Source organism: Molossus molossus, unplaced genomic scaffold (assembly GCF_014108415.1).
Source record: "Molossus molossus isolate mMolMol1 unplaced genomic scaffold, mMolMol1.p scaffold_m16_p_34, whole genome shotgun sequence".
Taxonomy (NCBI): domain Eukaryota; kingdom Metazoa; phylum Chordata; class Mammalia; order Chiroptera; family Molossidae; genus Molossus; species Molossus molossus.
The window spans coordinates 1,008,116-1,027,895 of record NW_023425371.1 but is presented as its reverse complement, the minus strand read 5'-3'; the positions used below and the strand labels follow the sequence as shown (position 1 = coordinate 1,027,895).

General features: G+C 37.2%; 1 protein-coding gene across 12 annotated transcripts in view; it reads right to left on the bottom strand.

Annotated features, from left to right (window-relative positions):
• REV1 (REV1 DNA directed polymerase) overlaps nucleotides 1–19,780 on the bottom strand; it is a 112,675-nt gene that overhangs the window by 70,019 nt on the left and 22,876 nt on the right. For 10 of the 12 annotated variants that reach the window (XR_004961984.1, XM_036281408.1, XM_036281407.1 and 7 more), the window contains exons 2-3: nucleotides 13,089–13,152; nucleotides 11,129–11,255 (exon numbers count right to left, since the gene is read on the bottom strand). Coding sequence is in view for 8 of the 12 variants with exons in the window: in XM_036281403.1 (XP_036137296.1) it covers nucleotides 11,129–11,255; nucleotides 13,089–13,142 (181 nt within the window). In the remaining 4 variants the exon portion in view is untranslated. Of the gene's footprint in view, nucleotides 1–11,128; nucleotides 11,256–13,088; nucleotides 13,153–15,059; nucleotides 15,115–19,780 lie in introns of those variants that run through there. The other 2 variants (XM_036281399.1, XM_036281404.1) reach the window with 2 other exon arrangements.

Here is a 19,780-nt window from a genome sequence, read left to right as displayed (position 1 = left end):
ACCCCAAGAGTCTGTAATCTAAAACAGGAGACAGCCAAATCATTCATTTACATACTGTTTCTGGCTGCTTTGGGGCCACAATAGCAGAGCAGAGTAGCTACAATACAGTGCATGACCCACAAAGCTCTGGACCTTTACAGAAAGTATGCCAAATCTTGATCCAAAATATGGCCAAAGATTACCATTCTAAGAAACCTAAAACAAAATATTTGTTTTAAATATTTCTCTTATCCACCATTTCAGAGGATAGGGCAGGTTAGGACTTCAAAATCTCAGTGACTTACAACAAAGGTTTATTTTTCACTCACACAACATGTCTATCCTGTGCTCTTAAATGTCCATGGAGCCATGGGGTCCAGGTTGATGAAGCAACCTCTACCTAAAGCACAAAATGGCTTTTAAAGCTTGATCCCCAAAGTGATAACTATGCCATTTCTGCTCACATTTCATAAATATGGCCAATCCTGACTTAGGCAAGTATAATCCTCTCCCAGAGAGAACTGGTAGATTTTAGTGAAAAAGTAAAAATAATATATATAGTTCACCACACAGTATATATGGAAAACTTTACATAAGTGATTTGTTTTCCTTATTTCTGCAACCCAGCTTAATCAGTAGCATATTTCAACATCAATCTTGAGCTTAAAATAATTTTTTTAAAAAATCAAATGCTCTAATGTAATTTCATGTTTTCCAAGACAGTATTAAAACTCAGAAGTATTTAAAGGTTATTCTCTATTTTACTAAAAACATGCTTCAAAAAAAATACTTGGGAAATAAATAGAAGAAAATACATCACTCATAATCTATGCCCAAAGAGAGAGACTATTAGGATATATTTGCTTCTAGAATTTTTTTTCCTGCACTTTTCTTTTTTAAGTTGGATCATCCTCTACTTTTCGTTTTACGTCTTACCACTTTCTCATTTACCAAAATTGTTTCAGCATTATTACAAATTATCCATAGTTATAATGTTGTTTTAAGTCACCTTGTAAACAGTATAATTTATAACTCAATTTCCATTTTTATACAACGCTTTGCTTTTAAACAAAGCAATGTGATGAAATTAACTTTTATATAGATCTTATACTGGCGGGGGAGGGCAATTAGGTTTATTGCCTTTTAATGGACTCCAAGAAGAATTACTGAGTCAAAGGTTATAAGCATATTAAAGCTTCTTCATCTATTTCATATACTGCCACTTTCTACTACTCTCACCCCAACAACGAAGTGGTTATTTTATCCACCCATGCCTATATTAGGTATAAGCACGTAATAATTTTTAAAAATAAATAAACTTTGCAAAAAACCTATCTTGGTTTGTTATGTATTTTTCTATTAGTAAAGTGGAACCTATTTCCATGTTTGTTACCCAAGTCTATTTTCTGAAATAGACTCTTTCTGAAATCTACCTTTTAATCAACTGGGACCTTAGTGTTTTATTTCCTATTATTTTGATGTATAAGCTTTTTCCCAATCATCCAATTTGTTGCAACAAATTATACTGAATAATCCTATCCTTCCCTTTCCCACTGATCTGTAGAAAAAGCCTTTAATAACTTGAAATATTTAATGTGATGCTGAAGTACTAGGTTGTTCTAAAAGTTTTATAAATACTAACTCATTTCATTTATAACACAGATATACAAATATGTAATTTACATATTAAATTTATACATATGGAATTTCTTTTTAAACTGCTCTAAACCATCTGCCTATTCTTACACCAGTTACACAAAGTTCTAATTGCTTATAGCCTTCTATAAATGGTTTGGAGATATCAGAGTTCTTCTCCTCATTGTTCTTTTTCATCATAGTTTTAGGTAGTCCCATCTGCTTTTTAAGGTAGACTATTGGAAAAAAATAAAATGTAAACCGGATAATTTTCTGTAGCAGGTTGGCTAGTGGGAAACGGTACTAAGCAGGATAAAAGTGCTGTGCTTAAAGAATCATCACTACTTCCATAAAAGGATTCTGACACTGTAAAAACTCAAATGCTCGGCAGATGTTCTTACATAAAATGAGTGTTTCTTACACAATGAAGGCACTCTAAGATACCAAGTATCTTTTGAATCTAGTTTAAAATTATATTCCAGCCCTGGCCGGTTTGGCTCAGCGGTTAGAGTGTTGGCCCATGAACTGGAGAGTCCTGGGTTCGGTTCCCACTAGGGGCATATATCTCGATTGCATTTTGCCCCCAGCCCCGGTTGGGGTCATGTAGATAGGAGCTGCTTGATGTGTCTCTCACATCGATGTTTCTCTCTCTCTCTCTCTCTCTCTCGGTTGGGGTCATGTAGATAGGAGCTGCTTGATGTGTCTCTCACATCGATGTTTCTCTCTCTCTCTCTCTGTCTTTCTCTCTCTCTCTCTTCCTCCCACTCTCCCTCCTGCTCTATCTGAAGATAAATGCAAAAAAAAGTCCTCAGGTGAGGATAAAAAAAAATTATATTCCAAAATATTCCACTGTGAGTTTCACAGAACATTCTTTGATTCTATTCTGCATGTCACGAAATTTCAGGATTACCAAAAACAAACTACTGTAAATAACAGACAATTAAGCATAGTAAAAGTCATGTATCAAACACAAGGCCACACTTTTGGCCTAAAGCTCTGCAAGTGAAACTGCATCACAGCAAAGGCTATTGCATAACACCACATGAGCCACATGAGCCACTAAAGAGCCACATGAAGACCGCTTTCACATCTCCAGGCACAGCTTATAAAAGTTTTTCACCCCGGCTGTTCAGTGGTTAAAGCAGTGGCTGATGCACTGAAGGGTCCTTCAATTCCCAGTCAAGGGCAAGCACCTGCATTGCAGATTCCATCCCTAGCCCTGATCAGGGTGCGTGCACATTGATCTCTCTCTCTCTCTCTCTGTCCCTCCCTCTCTTCCACTCTCTCTAAAAAGCAATGGGAAAATATCCTCAGGTGAGGATTAACAAAAAAACAAAAACACACAAAAAAAGGAGTACTGCTCATCTGGTTAAAAACAATTCTTTCAACAATTTTTAAATCTTGTACTAAGCTTTCCTTGACAGATCTCAAGTGAGAAAAGTCGTTTTGTCACCATTTCATTCTGCATATCCAAAGAACCTGATTAAATGTTGGGCCCAGCTGGTGTGGTTCAGTGGATTGAGCATCCTCCCATGGACTGAGAGAGGTCCTGGTTCAATTCCCAGTCAGGCTACATGTCTGGATTGTAGGCTCCATCCCCAGTAGGGGGCGTGCAGGAGGCAGCCGATCCTGTCTCTCTCACATAGATGTTTCCATTTCTCTCTCCCTCTCTCTATAAAAAATTCAATGAAAACATATATATTTTTTTAAATGTTGGTTGTGCATACTGGCTGGTCTGGCTCAGAGACTGGAGTGTTCGGTCCGCGGACTAACAAGTTGCAGGTTCGATTCCAGTTGGGAGCATGTACCTTGGTTGCGGTTCAGTCACTGGACCTGGTTGTGATCATGTGGGAGGCAACCAATTGATGTGACTCTCTCACATCAATGTTTCTCTCTCTCTCTCTCTTTCTCCCCCCCCCCCCCCCCACTCTATCTGAAGAAAAACAGAAAAATATCCTCAGGTGAGGATTTTAAAAAATAAATAAAAATGTTGGTTGTGCTACCTACATGGCAGAAAGAAGCCAAATGGCTGCTTATAACCTCTCATTTGGCCCTACAATAGCAATATCCTCCATTATTTCATTTGCGTCTCACAATCCTATAAATTAGAAAGATAAATTAACATAGTTACTGATGAGGAACAAGAAAAATTAGGTGATTTATACATAATCACACAGCTATTGCACAGACCCTCTGTATTTTGACTCCCATCCACTACCCTTCCTCCAACAAATCTGCCTCCTCTCTTGACTCCTTTCCTCCCTGTCTCCAACTTACCACATTCAACTAAAAGCCACAACAAAACAAAAATTGAAGAAACGTTTTGAAGGCCTTGAGGGTACATTTTTGAGTACCTAACAGGTGTAAATACTTATCAGACACTGACAAAATTACAGTGGGGGGCATAAATTAATATAGTAAGTCTCTCCCATGGTAGAGGTTAAATTCCTACATCCCTGATTTATTAGATCAGTCATAGGAAATGGAAGGAGATTATGTATAAATCCATAGAAAATAATTCCCAGGAGGCATCCATTTCCAAAGAAATTAGAATCATCAGCATTAAATGGACTCTTTTCCAAAATCACCCCATTCATATGCTCAGAAAACATCAATATAAGGTTAAGTTTTCAAACAAATCCCTATCACTTGGAATGCAAGTCTGTTACACTTGTATACTGTCCCCAATCCATTCTCCAAATCGTGCCAAAGTATTTGCCTGCCTACCTGCTTTATTCATCAACATGAGCAGTGCCAAAGTCACTGGGCCTGGTCTTCTATTCATAATTGAAAAAAGTAAAAAATAAACAGAATACCTCTTTCAATTGCAACTGTCCTGATCCCACTACACAGAAGAGAGTAATTATGGTACACTAGATTGAAGCACTAGCTCACCTGGAGAGTTTCTGCCCACATTACCTCCCAGAATATTACAATTCAGTAAGCCTAAATGTGGCCCATTTCTTAACTAAAAACTACAGATTCAAGAAGATTGAGTTGAATTAGCATGAGTAAAAATAAGTTAACATTTTCGTTTAAAGTATTTTAACATTCTGCCCAGCCAATGGGGCTCAGTAGTTGAGCATCCACCCATGCACCAAGAGGTTGCCGGTTCGATTCCTGGTAAGGGCACATGCCCAGGTTGTGAGCCCTGAGTGTGCAGGAGCCAGCCAATCAATGTTCTTTCTCATCATTGTTTCTCTCTCTCCCCCCCATCCCTTCCTCTCTAAAATCAATAAAGAAAAAAAAATTTTTTTTAAATCAACAAAGTCTTTAAAATATTTTAACATTCTGATGTATGTGTCTATTCATTCTAATGAATAAAAACCCTGCTATTCATTTATTCACTTGTCTAACATTTATTGAGCATCATACACTATAAATCCCAGGCAAGGTTCTAAGCCCTTGGGATACAGCAATGACAAACTTCATTATCTGTGTTCCACAAAATTTTTACTTCACTGGGCAGAGAGAACTTAAGTCAGATTAAAAATACCATTTCAAGCCCTGGCCGGTTTGGCTCAGCGATTAGAGCGTCAGCCTGCGGTTCAGAAAGACCCGGGTTCGGTTCCCGCTAAGGGCACGTACCTCAGTTGCAGTTTGTCCCCGGCCCTGGTTGGGTCGTGCGGGTGGCAACCACTCGATGTGTCCCTTTCACATCGATGTTTCTCTCTCTCTCTCTCCCTCCCACTCTATCTGAACAAAAAACTGGAAAAATGTCCTAGAGTGAGGATAAAAAAAAGAAAAAATACCATTTCAAGTACAAATAAATTCTATGAAGAAAATAAATCTGGATGAGGGTTAGAAAAGCAATTGCTAGACAAGGTATACCTATTTTAGGTAAGGTGGTAGGGCAAGTCTTTTGCAGGAGATAACATATGAACAGAATCTGGATGATATAAAGACCTAGGGAAGGCAGAAAGAACAGCAAATTTAAGGTCTCTGATCCATGTTTGGCTAGGGGCTACTAATAAAATGGACTTTCTGACTCCAAAAAATTAAGTACCTAAGTAAGACCAGACAATACCAAACTCAGGTATCAAAATAAATGTTTCTAGCAATAATGTTATTAAGTTTAACTACTACAGAATGGCTTAGAAAGGCAAGAAGGCAACATCTAATTTAATCTCTGTCTTACTGGATGAATATAATTCTAGTTCACAGAAATGAGGAAGGAGATTTTCATCAAAGGCAAAAGCACAAACAGAAGCACAGAAATCAGAAAGTACAAAGACAAAAATAAAATATCAGATAAGCACGTTGATCAAAATTAAATAATGTAAAAGTGAAAATATAGGTTAGAATTAGGACCAGACTGTCTTTAGCCATTTTCATTAGAAAACACGTATTTATCCAAGACCCAGCTAAAAAAGCCAATTCCTCTATAAAGGACACACTCTAACTCTTGAAGGCAATTGCTGCTCTTCTGTGTTGCCACCTAACCATTTCCTCTAGTCATGTCTAACTCTCAGAGATTACTTACTCATCACAAAATCCATTTTCCATCAACCACCATCTCGGTTCAAACACAGTTCCTAAGACACATGCAGCATACAAAATATATTGGTTCAATCAACTGCAGTCGAGTAAAATGAGATGGAAGGTCCATAGACTCGAAAACTCAACATAATAAAGATGTGAATTTGCCCTAAACTGATCTATAGGTTAAAGTAATTCCTATCAAAACCCCAGCTATTTATTTTGTAGACAAAGACAAGCTTATTCTGAAATCTATATGGGAAGGCACAGGCTCCAGAATAGCTAAAACAATCCTGACAAAGAAGAATAAAATGGAAATAATCACTTTACCTTATGTTTAGGCTTACAATGTAGATACAATAGTCAGACCATGTAAGTATTGGTGAAGAGCTAGACATACACCAATGGAATAAAACAGAGAACCTAGAAAGAGACCCACCCAGCCCTGCCTGGTTTGGCCCAGCGGTTAGAGTGTTGGCCTGTGGACCAAAGAGTTGCGGGTTCAATTCCTGTTAAGGGCACGCACCTTGGCTGTGGTTCATCCCTGGCCCTCGTCAGGTGATACAGGAGGCAACCAGTTGATGTGTCTCTCTCACATTGATGTTTCTCTCTCTCTCTCTCTCTCTTTCTTTCTCTCTCTCTCTCTCTTCCCCTCTCTCCCACTCCATCTGATGATAAATAGAAAAATATCCTTGAGTGAAGATTAAAAAACAAAAAGAAAGAGACCCACCCAAATGTGCCCAACTGATTTTTGACAAAATACAAAAGTAATCCAATGGAGAAAGCACAGCTTTTTCAACAAATGATGCTACAACTGGATAGCCACATGCCACTCAGACACAAAATTAATTCAGAATGAATCATGAACTTAAATGTAAAACATAAGCTATAAAATTTTTGGATCTAGTGCTAAGCAGACTCTTGACTTGAAAGCACAATCCATAAAAGGAAAGATTAACAAACTGGACCTAATCAAAATGAAAAACTTTGCTCTGCAAAAGATCACGTGAAGAGGCTGAAAGACAAACTACAGACTGGAAGAAAATATTTGCAGACCGCGTATCTGACAAAGGAGTAGTACTTAGAATACATAAAGAACTGGCAAAACTCAAGAGGAAGAAAAACCAAACAATCCAATTAGAAAATAGGCAAAGGACATTTCAATGAAGAGGATATATAGGTAGCAAAAAGACGACATTAACCATCAGGCAAATGCAAATTAAAACTGCATTTAGATACTACTACACATCTGTTAAAATTCCTAAATTGATTAAAACAAAACAAAAATGCTGGTGAGGATGCATAGCAATTGTTATACAAAATAAAACCACAATGAAATCTCACTACTTAAATGTTTAAAATAAAATACATTAAATACAGACGAGGACGCAGAGAAACTGGATCACTCATGCTAGTCACAACGTAAAATAACATAGCCACTTGAGAAACAGTTTGTCAGTTTCTTTAAAAAATTAAACATGCAACCACCATAACCCAGCAATCACACTCTTACATGTACAAGTATTCAGAGCCAAACCAGGAAATAACCCAGATGTTCTTAAACAGGTGAATGGTTAATAAACTGTGGAACATCCAAACGATGGAAGACAATTCAGCAATAAAAACAAAAAAACTCCTGATACATATAATGACTTGACTCTCCAGAGTATTATGCTCAGTAAAAAAAGCCAATCCCAAAAGGTTATATACTGTATGTTCTATTTACGTAATATTCTAGAAATGAAAAATTATAGAAATGGAGCCGAGATTACTAGTTGCCAGTGGTAAGAGGGACTAAAAAAAAGGGAAGAAAGCAGGGTAACTATAAAAGGACAGCATGTAGGATCCTTGTGGTATGGAAATGTTCTGTATTTTCACTGTATAATATCAATTTTCTGGTTGCTATTGTACTATGGTTTACAAGATGTTTCCACTGGGAGAACTAGGCAAAGGATTTATGAGTTATGTATTATTTCTTAAGACTGCATATGATTCTACAACTATCTCAAAAAAAAATTTAACTGAAAAAAAAATGGATGGAAAACAAAGAAGTTAACATTAATAGGAAAAAGATGCTTTCTGTAGGGAGAGGTGGGGAAAAGAAGAGAAAATGGAGTTGACAGTATCAAAAAGGCAGAGGATCTTATCTCTAAGCTCAAAGTTCAATGCTAAATGAGTTGAAAGAAATAAGGGTTATTATGAAAGAGAAGTTTATGTGGCAGAATTGGGAGCTTTGAAAGAATCAAGAAAACCTAGAATATCAAAGTCTGCAGGGAGCATGATTAAGAATTAACAACAAAACAGCAATCCCTACTAGTCTTACTGCATCTAAAGCACTATTCTTCACTTGCTAATTCATTACAGAGGTTGATTCTGTTTTATCTATAAAGCTGCAAAGTGTTCACTAAAACAGAATATTTTTCTATAAAAAAATTCTATCACTACAATTTTCATGTCCCTCTGAAATTCTACATAATGGAACTTTACTTATAGAATTATAATGTAATACTTACAAAAGCAAAAGTAAAAATGAATACTATAATCTCTATCCCGAACACAGGGATAGTGATAATAACAAAAAAAAAAAAAAAAAAAAACCGGGTTCAAAGAGAAAATGTCTTATGGTCACAAAAGAAAAATCAGTGACAAAAGTAATTAGAATTCCAGGTTCTCAACCATGGTGGTGATTACTACAATAGTTATTTTTTCCCCCTCACATAAACAAGCTCTTTTTATCCCTCTTATATGAATAAGGGTGCCCTTGTAAATTGGGGACTTCCATAATTGGCTAATGTAATAAGCAATTAATAAGCTAATGTAATAACAATTCTTGTTAGCTTTTTCTTCTTTCCTCACCCGAGGACATTTTTTCATTTTTTGTTCAAAGAGAGTGGGAGGGAGAGAGAGAGAGAGAGAGAGAGAGAGAGAGAGAGAGAGAGAGAAACATCAACGTGAAAGGTACACATCGAGTGGCTGCCACCCACACAACCCAACCAGGGCCGGGGACAAACTGCAACAGAGATGCGCACCCTTAGCGGGAACGGAACCCGGGTCTCTCTGGACCACAGGCCTATGTTCTAACTGCTGAGCCAAACGAGCCAGGGCTTTGTTAGCTTTTTCTAAAAAATATTTTTCTTTATTGATTTTAGAGAGAGAGGAAGGGAGAGGGAGAGAGAGAAACATCGATGAGAGAGAACATCAACTGGCTGCCTCCTACACGGCCCCCACTGGGGATCAAGCCTACAACCTGGACACCAGGAATCAAACCAGCAACCGCTTGGTACATGGGTTGACACTCAACCACTGAGCCACACCAGCCAGGCTGTTAACATTTTTAATCTTTTACAATGCATCTCAGGAAGGTCTGTTGAGCTTGCATGTTCCAGAATACCTAAGGAGATAAGTCACATGTGAACTTTTCCAAAGCTGCACCAGCAATTCATTGAGACTAAATTCACTGTCAATAATGCCTGATAAAACTCAACCAGACAAATATATCAGTTAATTAAAACTTAACTTTAAAATTCAACAAGTATTTCCTGAGTGGTTATACCCAGTCACTGGAGAGGTACCAAGGATATAGCAGTAATGAAAATGTAGCTCAAGACCTGGTTGGTTTAGCTCAGCGGTTAGAGCATCGGCCCTCAGACAAAGAGTCACAGGTTCGATTACAGCCAAGGGCAAGTATCTCAGTTGTGATCTGATCACCAGTTGTATGGGAAGCAACCAATTGATATGTCTTTCTGACATCAATGTGTCTCTCCTCTTTCCCTCCCTCCTTCCCACTCTATCTGAAAATCAATGGAAAAATATCCTCAGGTAAGGATTAAAAAAAAAAAATGTAGCTCTTGCTCTTGTCTAATAAACAGGTAACTACAATAAGATCTTATAAATGCTAAATACAGACAAATACCAAGAGCCACAGCACCCCCGTAAGAGCATTAGAAGTCAGCTGCACCAATAGGAAGACAGTCAGACAATCAAAGGGAAGTGATGTATAAACAGAGAACTTGAAGCTAAGCAGTTATCAGCCAGTTGAGAAGTGGAGAGGAAAAAATGTAAGAGGTTGACACACATATTTGCAGCCATTCACGTAAAAAAACAAACACTTAAATGATCTTAATAGAAAAGAAATTCTGAAGAGAATGAAGAGAAACTTGAGCAGTAACATCTGACAGCCAGCAGACAAGTGGTAACTGTCTTTGCAGATCAGAGAAAGCTAAAATTAAAACAGGATGTGTGGAAGTCCAGAAGAGGTTGTTTGGTGCTAGTGACACCAAGAGAAATTCATGAAATAGGGGCACAAAGCACTTCCAAAAGTGGACATATGATTAGGTGGTAAAAAAGTTCACTGTTGAAATTCTGTGTAAGAAACTGTGATTAGTATTCCAGATCTCCTCCCCCACTCACAAAGAAGACTATCCTGTCCCTTCCAGATAGTGGACTCAATGACAACAGGCGTAGCAGGAGGGGAGAAGCAATGTAGATGAAAAAAAAAATAGGGAGATTAAATAAAATTCTAGTTTCTAAAGGGAGAGTTATGGTGATTTCCTTCCCCCTTGGCAACCACAAGGCTGGCAGCTGGATTTATACCTTTCTCTAAGCAAGATTCTGGAAAATCTGACATATACACAACCCTCCTCCTCCACAAGCCCCAAAGGACCTATAGATAATTACAGTGGGAGATTCACCAATGAGGTGGCCTTACCAGATCCACCTATATTGAAGCTCACAGTTTACAAGCCTCACACATGTGTGATGAGCTTACAACCAACTATTTAAGCAAGATTACTACTGTTTTTAATTTTAAACCTCATTTGACATTTTAAAACTATGTACTTTAATAAAAATTAAAATAAAAGACAATAGCAGGTATAGGTTAAATAGAAAGTAAAAGAGAATGAGCACCTAAGGATTTTATTTTTATCATTTTTATATACAAGATAATTAAAAACAGAATTTAAAACACATCACTCTTAATCCTAATACAAGTGCATGCCAAATCAGAGTACCTAAAAAATAGAAAGTACTCAACCTGTATATCCGTTAACATAGATGGCAACTCCACTAAAAATTGTAGATGAAGTTGCATCCTTCTGCATAGCAGCATCTGTTCGAAACTGTTCCTCCAATTTCTGGACCTTGGCAGCCATATACCCACCCTAGAATTAAAGAAAAGGTAAACACTAATCACAAAAGTTGTATTTTCTCCCCCACTCCTTATTTTCCCTTAAAGAAACTCCGATTTAAAAATAAATAAATAAAAGAACCATATTCTGTGCCAGTAACCAAGGTATAATGATGACAATGGTGTAATTAGAAACATGAACCAGAGGTAAGGCAATAAAACAGGCAGGTCAAAGAGTTTTCCCTCTGTTGACTCAATTTTTATTAATTCTTTAACATATTTTATAATAATAATGTTATTTTTAAAAGTCAAAAATAATAACTTAATGCCACGAAACAGTGTTCTAATCTACAAAATCAAGCCAAAGTTACACCAAAGTTTAAACCAATTAAAATTTGACAAGTGATCCATAAAAGTATATTTTAGACTGCCTTCCACTATCTTCTGTATATTATAGGAAGCTTAAAATTAATAACTTCAAGTAAAATGAAGCAGTTCGACAAAACAGTACAGTCCTCCATACATGAAAATAAGAATACAATATATGATTCAGTGGCTAAATTCTAGATCTAATCAATCTATTTGACAGTAGTACTGATTTTCATTAGATAACAAGAACCTTAAAAATACAAAACATCATTTTTCATATAGACTTTTACAAATCTAAAAAGTGTAGCTTTTCCTGAATAATGAAATAATGAAGCTGAATTGGTTTAAATTATCAATTAAATCTTTATAGATTTATCTAGATCAATAATATAAATTAGAACTTTAAAAGAAAGCTATAGGGCCTGGCTGGTGTAGCTCAGTGGATTGAGTGCTGTCTCATGGACTGAAAAGTCCCAGTTAGATTCCTGGTCAGGGCACATGCTCAGACTTTGGGTTTGATCCCCAGTGGGGGGCATGCAGGAGGCGACCAATCGATGTTTCTCTCCCCCACCTCTAAAAAAACAACAAAAAAACAAAAACGTAAAAAAAGGGAAGCTATAGATATGCAGAAGTGGTACACATTTGCTCAAAAAATGGAAATGACTTCGTTTTTGATTATTCAAATATTACATGCTGTCAAAAATATTTTTTTGAAAATATAAAGAAATTTTGGAATCTTATTTTCAAAGTTTATGCCTATGCCTTAGAGCATAGCAGTTTTACAAAAATAGGATCATGTATATATCAATATTCCTTTATAACACAATATCCTTTAAGTCAAGGCCATCTGCCAGGTTGACCTAGCCAGTTTGACTCAGCGGTTAGAGCATCGGCCAGCGGTCCAGAGAGATCTGGGTTCAGTTCCCACTAAGGGCACATACCTCAGTTGCAGTCTGTCCCCAGCCCCAGTTGGGATCATGTGGCTGGCAGCCAGTCAATGTGTCTCTCTCACATCAATGTTTCTCTCTCACATTGATGTTTCTCTCTCTCTCTCTCTCTCCCTCCCTCTTGCTCTATCTGAAGATGAATGCAAAAGTGTCCTCGGGGGAGGGAGGGAGGGAGGAAGCGAGGAAGCAAGCAAGCAAGCAAGCAAGCAAGCAAGCAAGCTAAATAATGGTTGCACAAAGTTCCACTGTAAAGATAATTTATTTAACCAATTCCCTATTATTGGATAGCTATGTTTTCCTGTTTCTCGGTATTATTAGCAAAGGTGCAATAAAATTATCATACAATATATTTTGTGCACTAGAATATTTATTTATTCAGGATAAAATTCCTGCAAGTTTAGGGGTTAAAGTTGAGCTTTCAATATACTGTGAAAACTCAAATTTGTTATCTAAAGTGATTTACAACTTAGAAAACGCCTTAACCACATTATAAGCTATATTGAACTACCTAGACAGTTCAATATAATTATTTTTATTCATTTAAAACACACCCATTTTTCCCAGCCATCATTTTCAGCTCGCCTCCTCCATCCACCTCGTCTCATAGTGGAGCTTCTGTATTAAAGGAAAAAAGAAAAGAAAAAGAAATCAATTTTATAACATAATGTATTACTAATTGATATTTTATTTCAGTATCAAGAAAAATAAAATTAAAATACAAAAGTTTAATTCATAAAAGTTGCAAATATAATACTGAGAGAAGTTATTTGTGAAATATAATGAGCACAATAAGCTATTGAATAAAACAGATCCAGAGACATGGAAGTAGGGAACAGACTGACAAATCTCAGAGGGAAGGGGATTGGGGGACAGGAAGAGATAAACCAAACAACTTATATGTATATAGGCATAACCAATGGACACAGACAACAATGTGGTAGATGGGGGGGGGGTGTCAATGGAGGGGAAAAAAGGAAGGACATCTATAATACTTTCAACAATAAAAATATATCAAATACTGAGTAAAGAAACTTTTTCCTGCTTCACAAGTGATATTTGTTCCTAAAAACACCCTCCTATAGATGAGTATCAGGTTTTAATTATAACTAGTTTAAATTTAAAGAGGGAAACTTCTATGCATTCCTGGGCACCAATCCTAACACCTACTTACATAAAACGTCACCAAATCTGACTACATGGCCATGACTACTTGTTAATGATTGATAACTGTTAACAGAACCTAAGAAAACACTGGCCGGGACACAAGAACTTTTAAAGCATGCATTACCTATTTAGTCAGGGGCACTGGCCTCTTTTCCCTTAGATTGTAAATAAAATAATGACAACAGCCAACGCAACAATAGCCATCCAGTGTGACTTAATAAAAATTAACCCTTTTATTTTGTCGAACTGGCAATGTATTTTTGGTGTGCCAAAGAATTTTAGTAGTTTATGTGTGCCATGAGATCAAAAGGTTTAAATTAAAATTGCTGATCTAAGGGATTTGATGCAGAAAGATTATCACTGATAAACTAGGAAATCTGGCATTTTCCTTAAGGCAACTATCTGTACTATAAAACTACCAAATGATAGCTTATCTCAAGTGTCATCTGGCTTAATGGCTAAGCAAGGTATTAAAATGACTCCTAAGTCAAAGCATAAGTCTAACCCTAAATGGCTACATCTTGAGACATGACTTCGTTATCCTTCATAAAATTAACATGCTTTCCAGTTATGCACTTTTACTTCTAGAAACTATATATAGGTTAATATCAAATAGTTACCATATGTCACCAGAGAAACCTTATACATTATCTACGTCAAACTGGCTTTGATATGGTTTGTAAGATTTTGTTGTTAACATCTTCAAACAAGACAGCAGAGAGTTTCTTTCAAGTATTTTTATTCTTTGTATACTGTGGGATGTATAGTTTTCTCCTCACTGACATTTATATTAATTATGAATTCTTACTGTGTATTTTTTTTTCTTTATTGATTTTTAGAGAGAGAAGAAGGGAGAGGGAGTTAGAAACATTGAAGAGAAAACATCAGTTGGCCGCCTCCTGCATGCCCCCCCACTGGGGACTGGGCTCACAACCTGGGCATGTGCCCTGACCAGGAATCAAACTGGCGACCTCTTGGTGCAAGGGTTGACGCTCAACCACTGAGCCACACCGGCTGGGCATTACTTGTTTTTTGTTTTTTCAAGTTTGACAAATGTAGGGGCATGGCTACTCAATGTTGCTCATGAGTCGCAGAACTGCCATATATGCTCTGCTAAATACTTGTTTTCACCCAGCCGGTGTGGCTTAGTGGATTCAGCATCCTCCCTTGGACTGAGAGGTCCTGGTTTGATTCCAGGTCAGGGCACATGCCTGGGTTGCAGGCTCGATCCCCAGTGAGGGGCCTGCAGGTGGCGGCTGATTAATGTTTCTCTCTCTCTCTAAAAAAAAATCAGTTAAAAAAAATACTTGTTTTCAAGAGGCTTGCTTTGTCCAGTTGCTCAAGACTTTTCCGCTTACCTAAAAGGAGTCTGGAGAATGTGTTAACACATAGTTCTTGACTTCATATAAACTGAATCCATATATCTGCTCTAACAAGTAAAGAAAATTTGGTGGGAGTTCTGGCTATTAGGTTAAGGATGCATACTCACAAAAATTAAATGCAACAATCTGATAAATGAGGCAAATTTAAAAATACAATACATTTTTAGTTTAATTCATTTGCCCAATCATTTAAGCCTCATTTATTTAAGATCTATTGGGTATCCATTGAGAAAAGCCAGTATGAAAATCCTTATTGATGGGTTAATGAGGGTAGACAAGTATGAAACAAAGCTATAATAAATAGACCAAAAAAAAAATAAAAAAACCCACAGATTTTAAAGGTTCTTTCCCCATTGCAGAGTAATAAAGCTATCCCAGACAAATGCTTAACACTTGGAAAAGTAAAAAGAATGAAGGACTTAAAAACTGCAATTTCATCATTTCCACTAATTTGACCCATGTACACCAAACTCCTATTGGTCCAGGATTCAAATAATAAAACCCAAAAAAGGGAAAAGGAAACAAGAAACATATTTAATGTTAAACATTCAAATTTTACTTGAGAAAATCCCATAACAAATAGTAAACTAGATGATCTGGACCAACCTTCCCACTGAGGAAGAGGAAAGCTACACAAAACATTGTTTTTTAAAAAATTGCTGCAAGGTGTTACAGGGTAATAAGAAACTGGAAAAATATCAGGGCAAGAGGAATAGGGAAACTGAGACAGGAAAGTTAAAACAAAGCCATTATCTTCCCTGGCCAAGGACACTTGGGAGCGACTCCTTAAAAGCCTCCCCCAGGAAAGAATGCAGGAGAGGAGGAGAAAAGCAGGAAGTGTTTCTCACCCACTAAACAAAGAAATCAGCTGTTTTTAGGGAAGGGAAAGGGGGGTGGGGAGAAGGGCAGTTTCATCTTTTACTCCCTAGAGAGAAAAGCCAGCATCTCAAGGTGTGGCAAGACAAAACTGCCAGGAGCTTCTCAGGAATTCTGAGGAGGCCACAACAAAGTACAAATGGACCTCGAAAATTAATCTGTACCAAAATATTCAACAGAGGAATTTTGAAACCTATAGACAAGGGGTATATAATGCCTCAGACCCCTATCCAAATCGCTCTTCAAATTAGCTGAGAGCCCTCTTGCACTTCATAAACCAGATGTAAAGATCTGCTTACTTCTTTAATAAAATTTTGCTTCCTTTATTGCTTTAATAAATTGGTTTTCTTTTTACACAACACAGTCATCTGGTATTTTCTCGTTTAAATTCATTTATATAAGAAGACAAGGATGGCCCTGGCCAGTTTGGCTCAGGGGTTAGAGTATCATCAACCCGTGGACTGAAGGGTCTAGGGTTCAATTCCCAGTCAAGGGCACGTACCTGGTTGCAAGTTCGATCCCTGTTGGGGTTGTGCGGGAGGCAACTAATCAATGTGTCTCTCTCACACTTATGTTTCTCTCTCTCTCTCCCCCCACCCTTTCACTATCTAAAAAAAAAAAAATCAATAGAAAAATATTCTTGGGTAAGGATTAACAACGACGACAAGAAAATGACAAGGATTGGAGGTTGGGGACAGCCTTCTCCCCAGACTCAGGAGGCTGATCTATCACACCTCTCTGGTGTCTGTAAGAGGTATCTGTTTCAAAGGTATAGAAGGCCTAGCAAATAATGAAGACAACCTGCCACTTCATGTTACCTTTCCCTAGCAAACTGGGGCAGCTTTTCCCTCTGAGGGCATTTGGCAATTCTAGAGGAGTGGCAGAGAAGATGGACAATATTTTTAAAAACACAGTACTGCCCTGGCCAGTGCGGCTCAGCAGTTAAGAGTGCCAGCTCTCAGACCAGAGTTGCAGTTTCTATTCTGGTCAAGTTCATGTACCTTGGGTTGCAGTTTGGTCCCCAGCCCTGGGCAGGTCCTGCAGGAGGCAACCAATTGACCTCTCTCTCTCACATTGATGTTTCTCTCTCCCTCCCTCCCTCCCTCTCACTCTATCTGAAGATAAATGGAAAAATATCCTCGAGTGTGGACTGAAAAAAAAAAACAGTATTAAGGAAACAGAAGTTGGAGTTCAAAGGTCTTCCAAGGATATAAATCTGCACACTTGGGATGAAGACCCTAGGAATATGAGTAAACTGAAAGCAGGCAGACCATGCTTTGCAGAATATGTATCCTGCTTTAGATTATTTCAATCTCTGAAAACAAATTAAGGTGATCTTGGACAGCTGGTGAGGGAGCACGACATTCTAAACTCCACATGCTTGTACAAACAATTCTGCAAATTTAATGTAATTTATATATTTTTAATCCTCATCTGAGTATATTTTTTCCATTCATCATCAGATACGGAGGGAGGGAGGGAGGGAGGGAGGGAGGGAGGGAGGGAGGGAGGGAAAGAGAGAAACATCAATGTGAAAGAGACACATCGACTGGTTGCCTCCCGCATGACCTGACCTGGGCCAGGGACGAATGGCAACCGAGGTACATGCCCTTGACCAGAATCGAACCCACAACTCATTGGTCCGTGGGCTGACACTCTAACCACTGAGCCGTTCTACAAATTTAATGTCTGGCACACAAATAAAAACAACCAGGCACAAAGAAGATCACATGAGTGAGAACCAACGGAAACAAACAAAAAAAATAAACAGACCCACAGGCACTCCAGATACTGAATTTAACAAAGACAAGTATCTGTGACTATGGGTAAAAAACTGGAAAGTATACAACGTAACTAAATGGTTAACTCTAGAATTGAAAGATACATACAAGAAATAGATGAGCAAATTAATAGATAAGAGCAAATAAAGAACAGTTGAAAATAAGTAACAAGAAAATATCCAAATAAAACAAGTGGCACAAAAGGATAGAGAACGTAGGAGGGAAAGAGATACAGAGGATATTTAAGATCTAATTTAAGTAAACTTGGGAAGAGAAACTGAAAACAAGTTATATTTGAAGAAACTATAACTAAAACATTCTAAAACAGATTAAAGATATTAAGCCAGAAATTCAAGAAGCCCAATGAGGCCTAAGCAGGAAAAAAATAGAAAGAAATCTATATCTAGACATATAATAGAAGTATGGAAAACTAAAAACAAAAAAAGCTGCCATGAGTGGGGAGAACAGAGTGATTACATTCAAAATATTCAAAAGAGCAGAAATTAAATATATAGCTGTCTTTCCAAAAGAAACTGTAATAGAGCTGGAAGACAACAGTTTGGGAAAAGACAAACAAACAAACCCACTAACTTAGAATTCTATACCCAGAAAAAAATTCAGTTAAGAATGAATAAAGGCATTTCAGGCAAATAAAAACAGAAGCTAATGGCACTAGCAAACTTGCACTGAAGGAAACCCTAAAGAATATCCCTCAGGTGGAAAGCAAAAAAAAAAAAAAAAAAAAAAAAAAACACAAAGGGGAAACAGTAAATATCTGGATAAATCAATGTTAAATACTGACTGAATAAAAATACAATACTCACAATCAATTGTTGTTTGTAGCATAATATACATTATGAAAAAAGACTAAGGGCAAAGGGAACTGTTTCTTTTTAGACAAGGCTCTGTCACTAACTGGTTTCACTGATCTCTAGTAAATCTTCATTTCTTGGGTCTCAATTACTAAATCATCTGGGTTTTTTATTATAAATAGTTTGGGCAGTTGACTACTGGAGTTCTGTCAACTTAAAAAATAGGTAAATTAAGAAAAGCTTGAATTACCACTAACTGAGTTTATTTGGGAATAGCAGAAGAACTGCATGCTGTAGCTACGGGTGAGTCTGTTGAGGGGTTGGGGGGAGAGGGGTGCTGTATTTATTGGCAAGGAGTGTAAAGAGGTAGAACTCCAGCTAGAGTTAAGCAGTAAGTTCACTGGCTTGAGGATGGAGAGGGCATCTTGGCAGATATTCACTGGTCTTGGTCTTCTTTAAATCATGAATTTACAGGAAATCAGTCTCTCAGTTCTTAAGATCATTCTGCCGAGGGTTCATGCATGAGATTCTCCATTTCAATGCCTCCTGTTTCATTTTAGATTGAAATTATTTCACAGTTCTTTTTGGTGCTCTATACAAGGCACACTGAAAAACTATTTTCAGAAACTATAAAAAAATAAAACTATTATATCCATATTCATTGGCAATACATTTCCATTTCAGAAATTTGATAATGTAACAATGTTGATGCTCTACATTTATTTATTTATGCAGAACCCTTTTACTTATTCCAGAAAGAGTTAAGGCAACTTGTTCTATCAAATTCATTTAAATAATCTATGTATAGGCTAAGATGGCCTATGACAATAAATTTGGGGTAAAAACCTAAATGTAAATCTGACCTTGACTGAACACTAGGAGTGGCAACTTATCAGCCCTGTCACTGCTGGATGACATCAATTGTAACTTTATCAAACGGTCAATGCTAAACAGTTCAGTATATAGCTATAGATTACATATGTAGCACAGCTAATTATGTCATCTAAGAAATAATTCAGAGACCACATACAGGAGAACCCACACTAAACTATCTACTTACAAATCAAAGGTAATAGAATATTACTGTTTGTAAAGCACCATATTATACTAGGCACTACGGAGACAAATAAAAAAATAGGTGCTGCTGCGTGAGTTCTAAAATTTCACAATCTAAAAATAAACAAGCACCAATAAAGGAAATACTAGCCCTATAAATAAACTTAAGGGA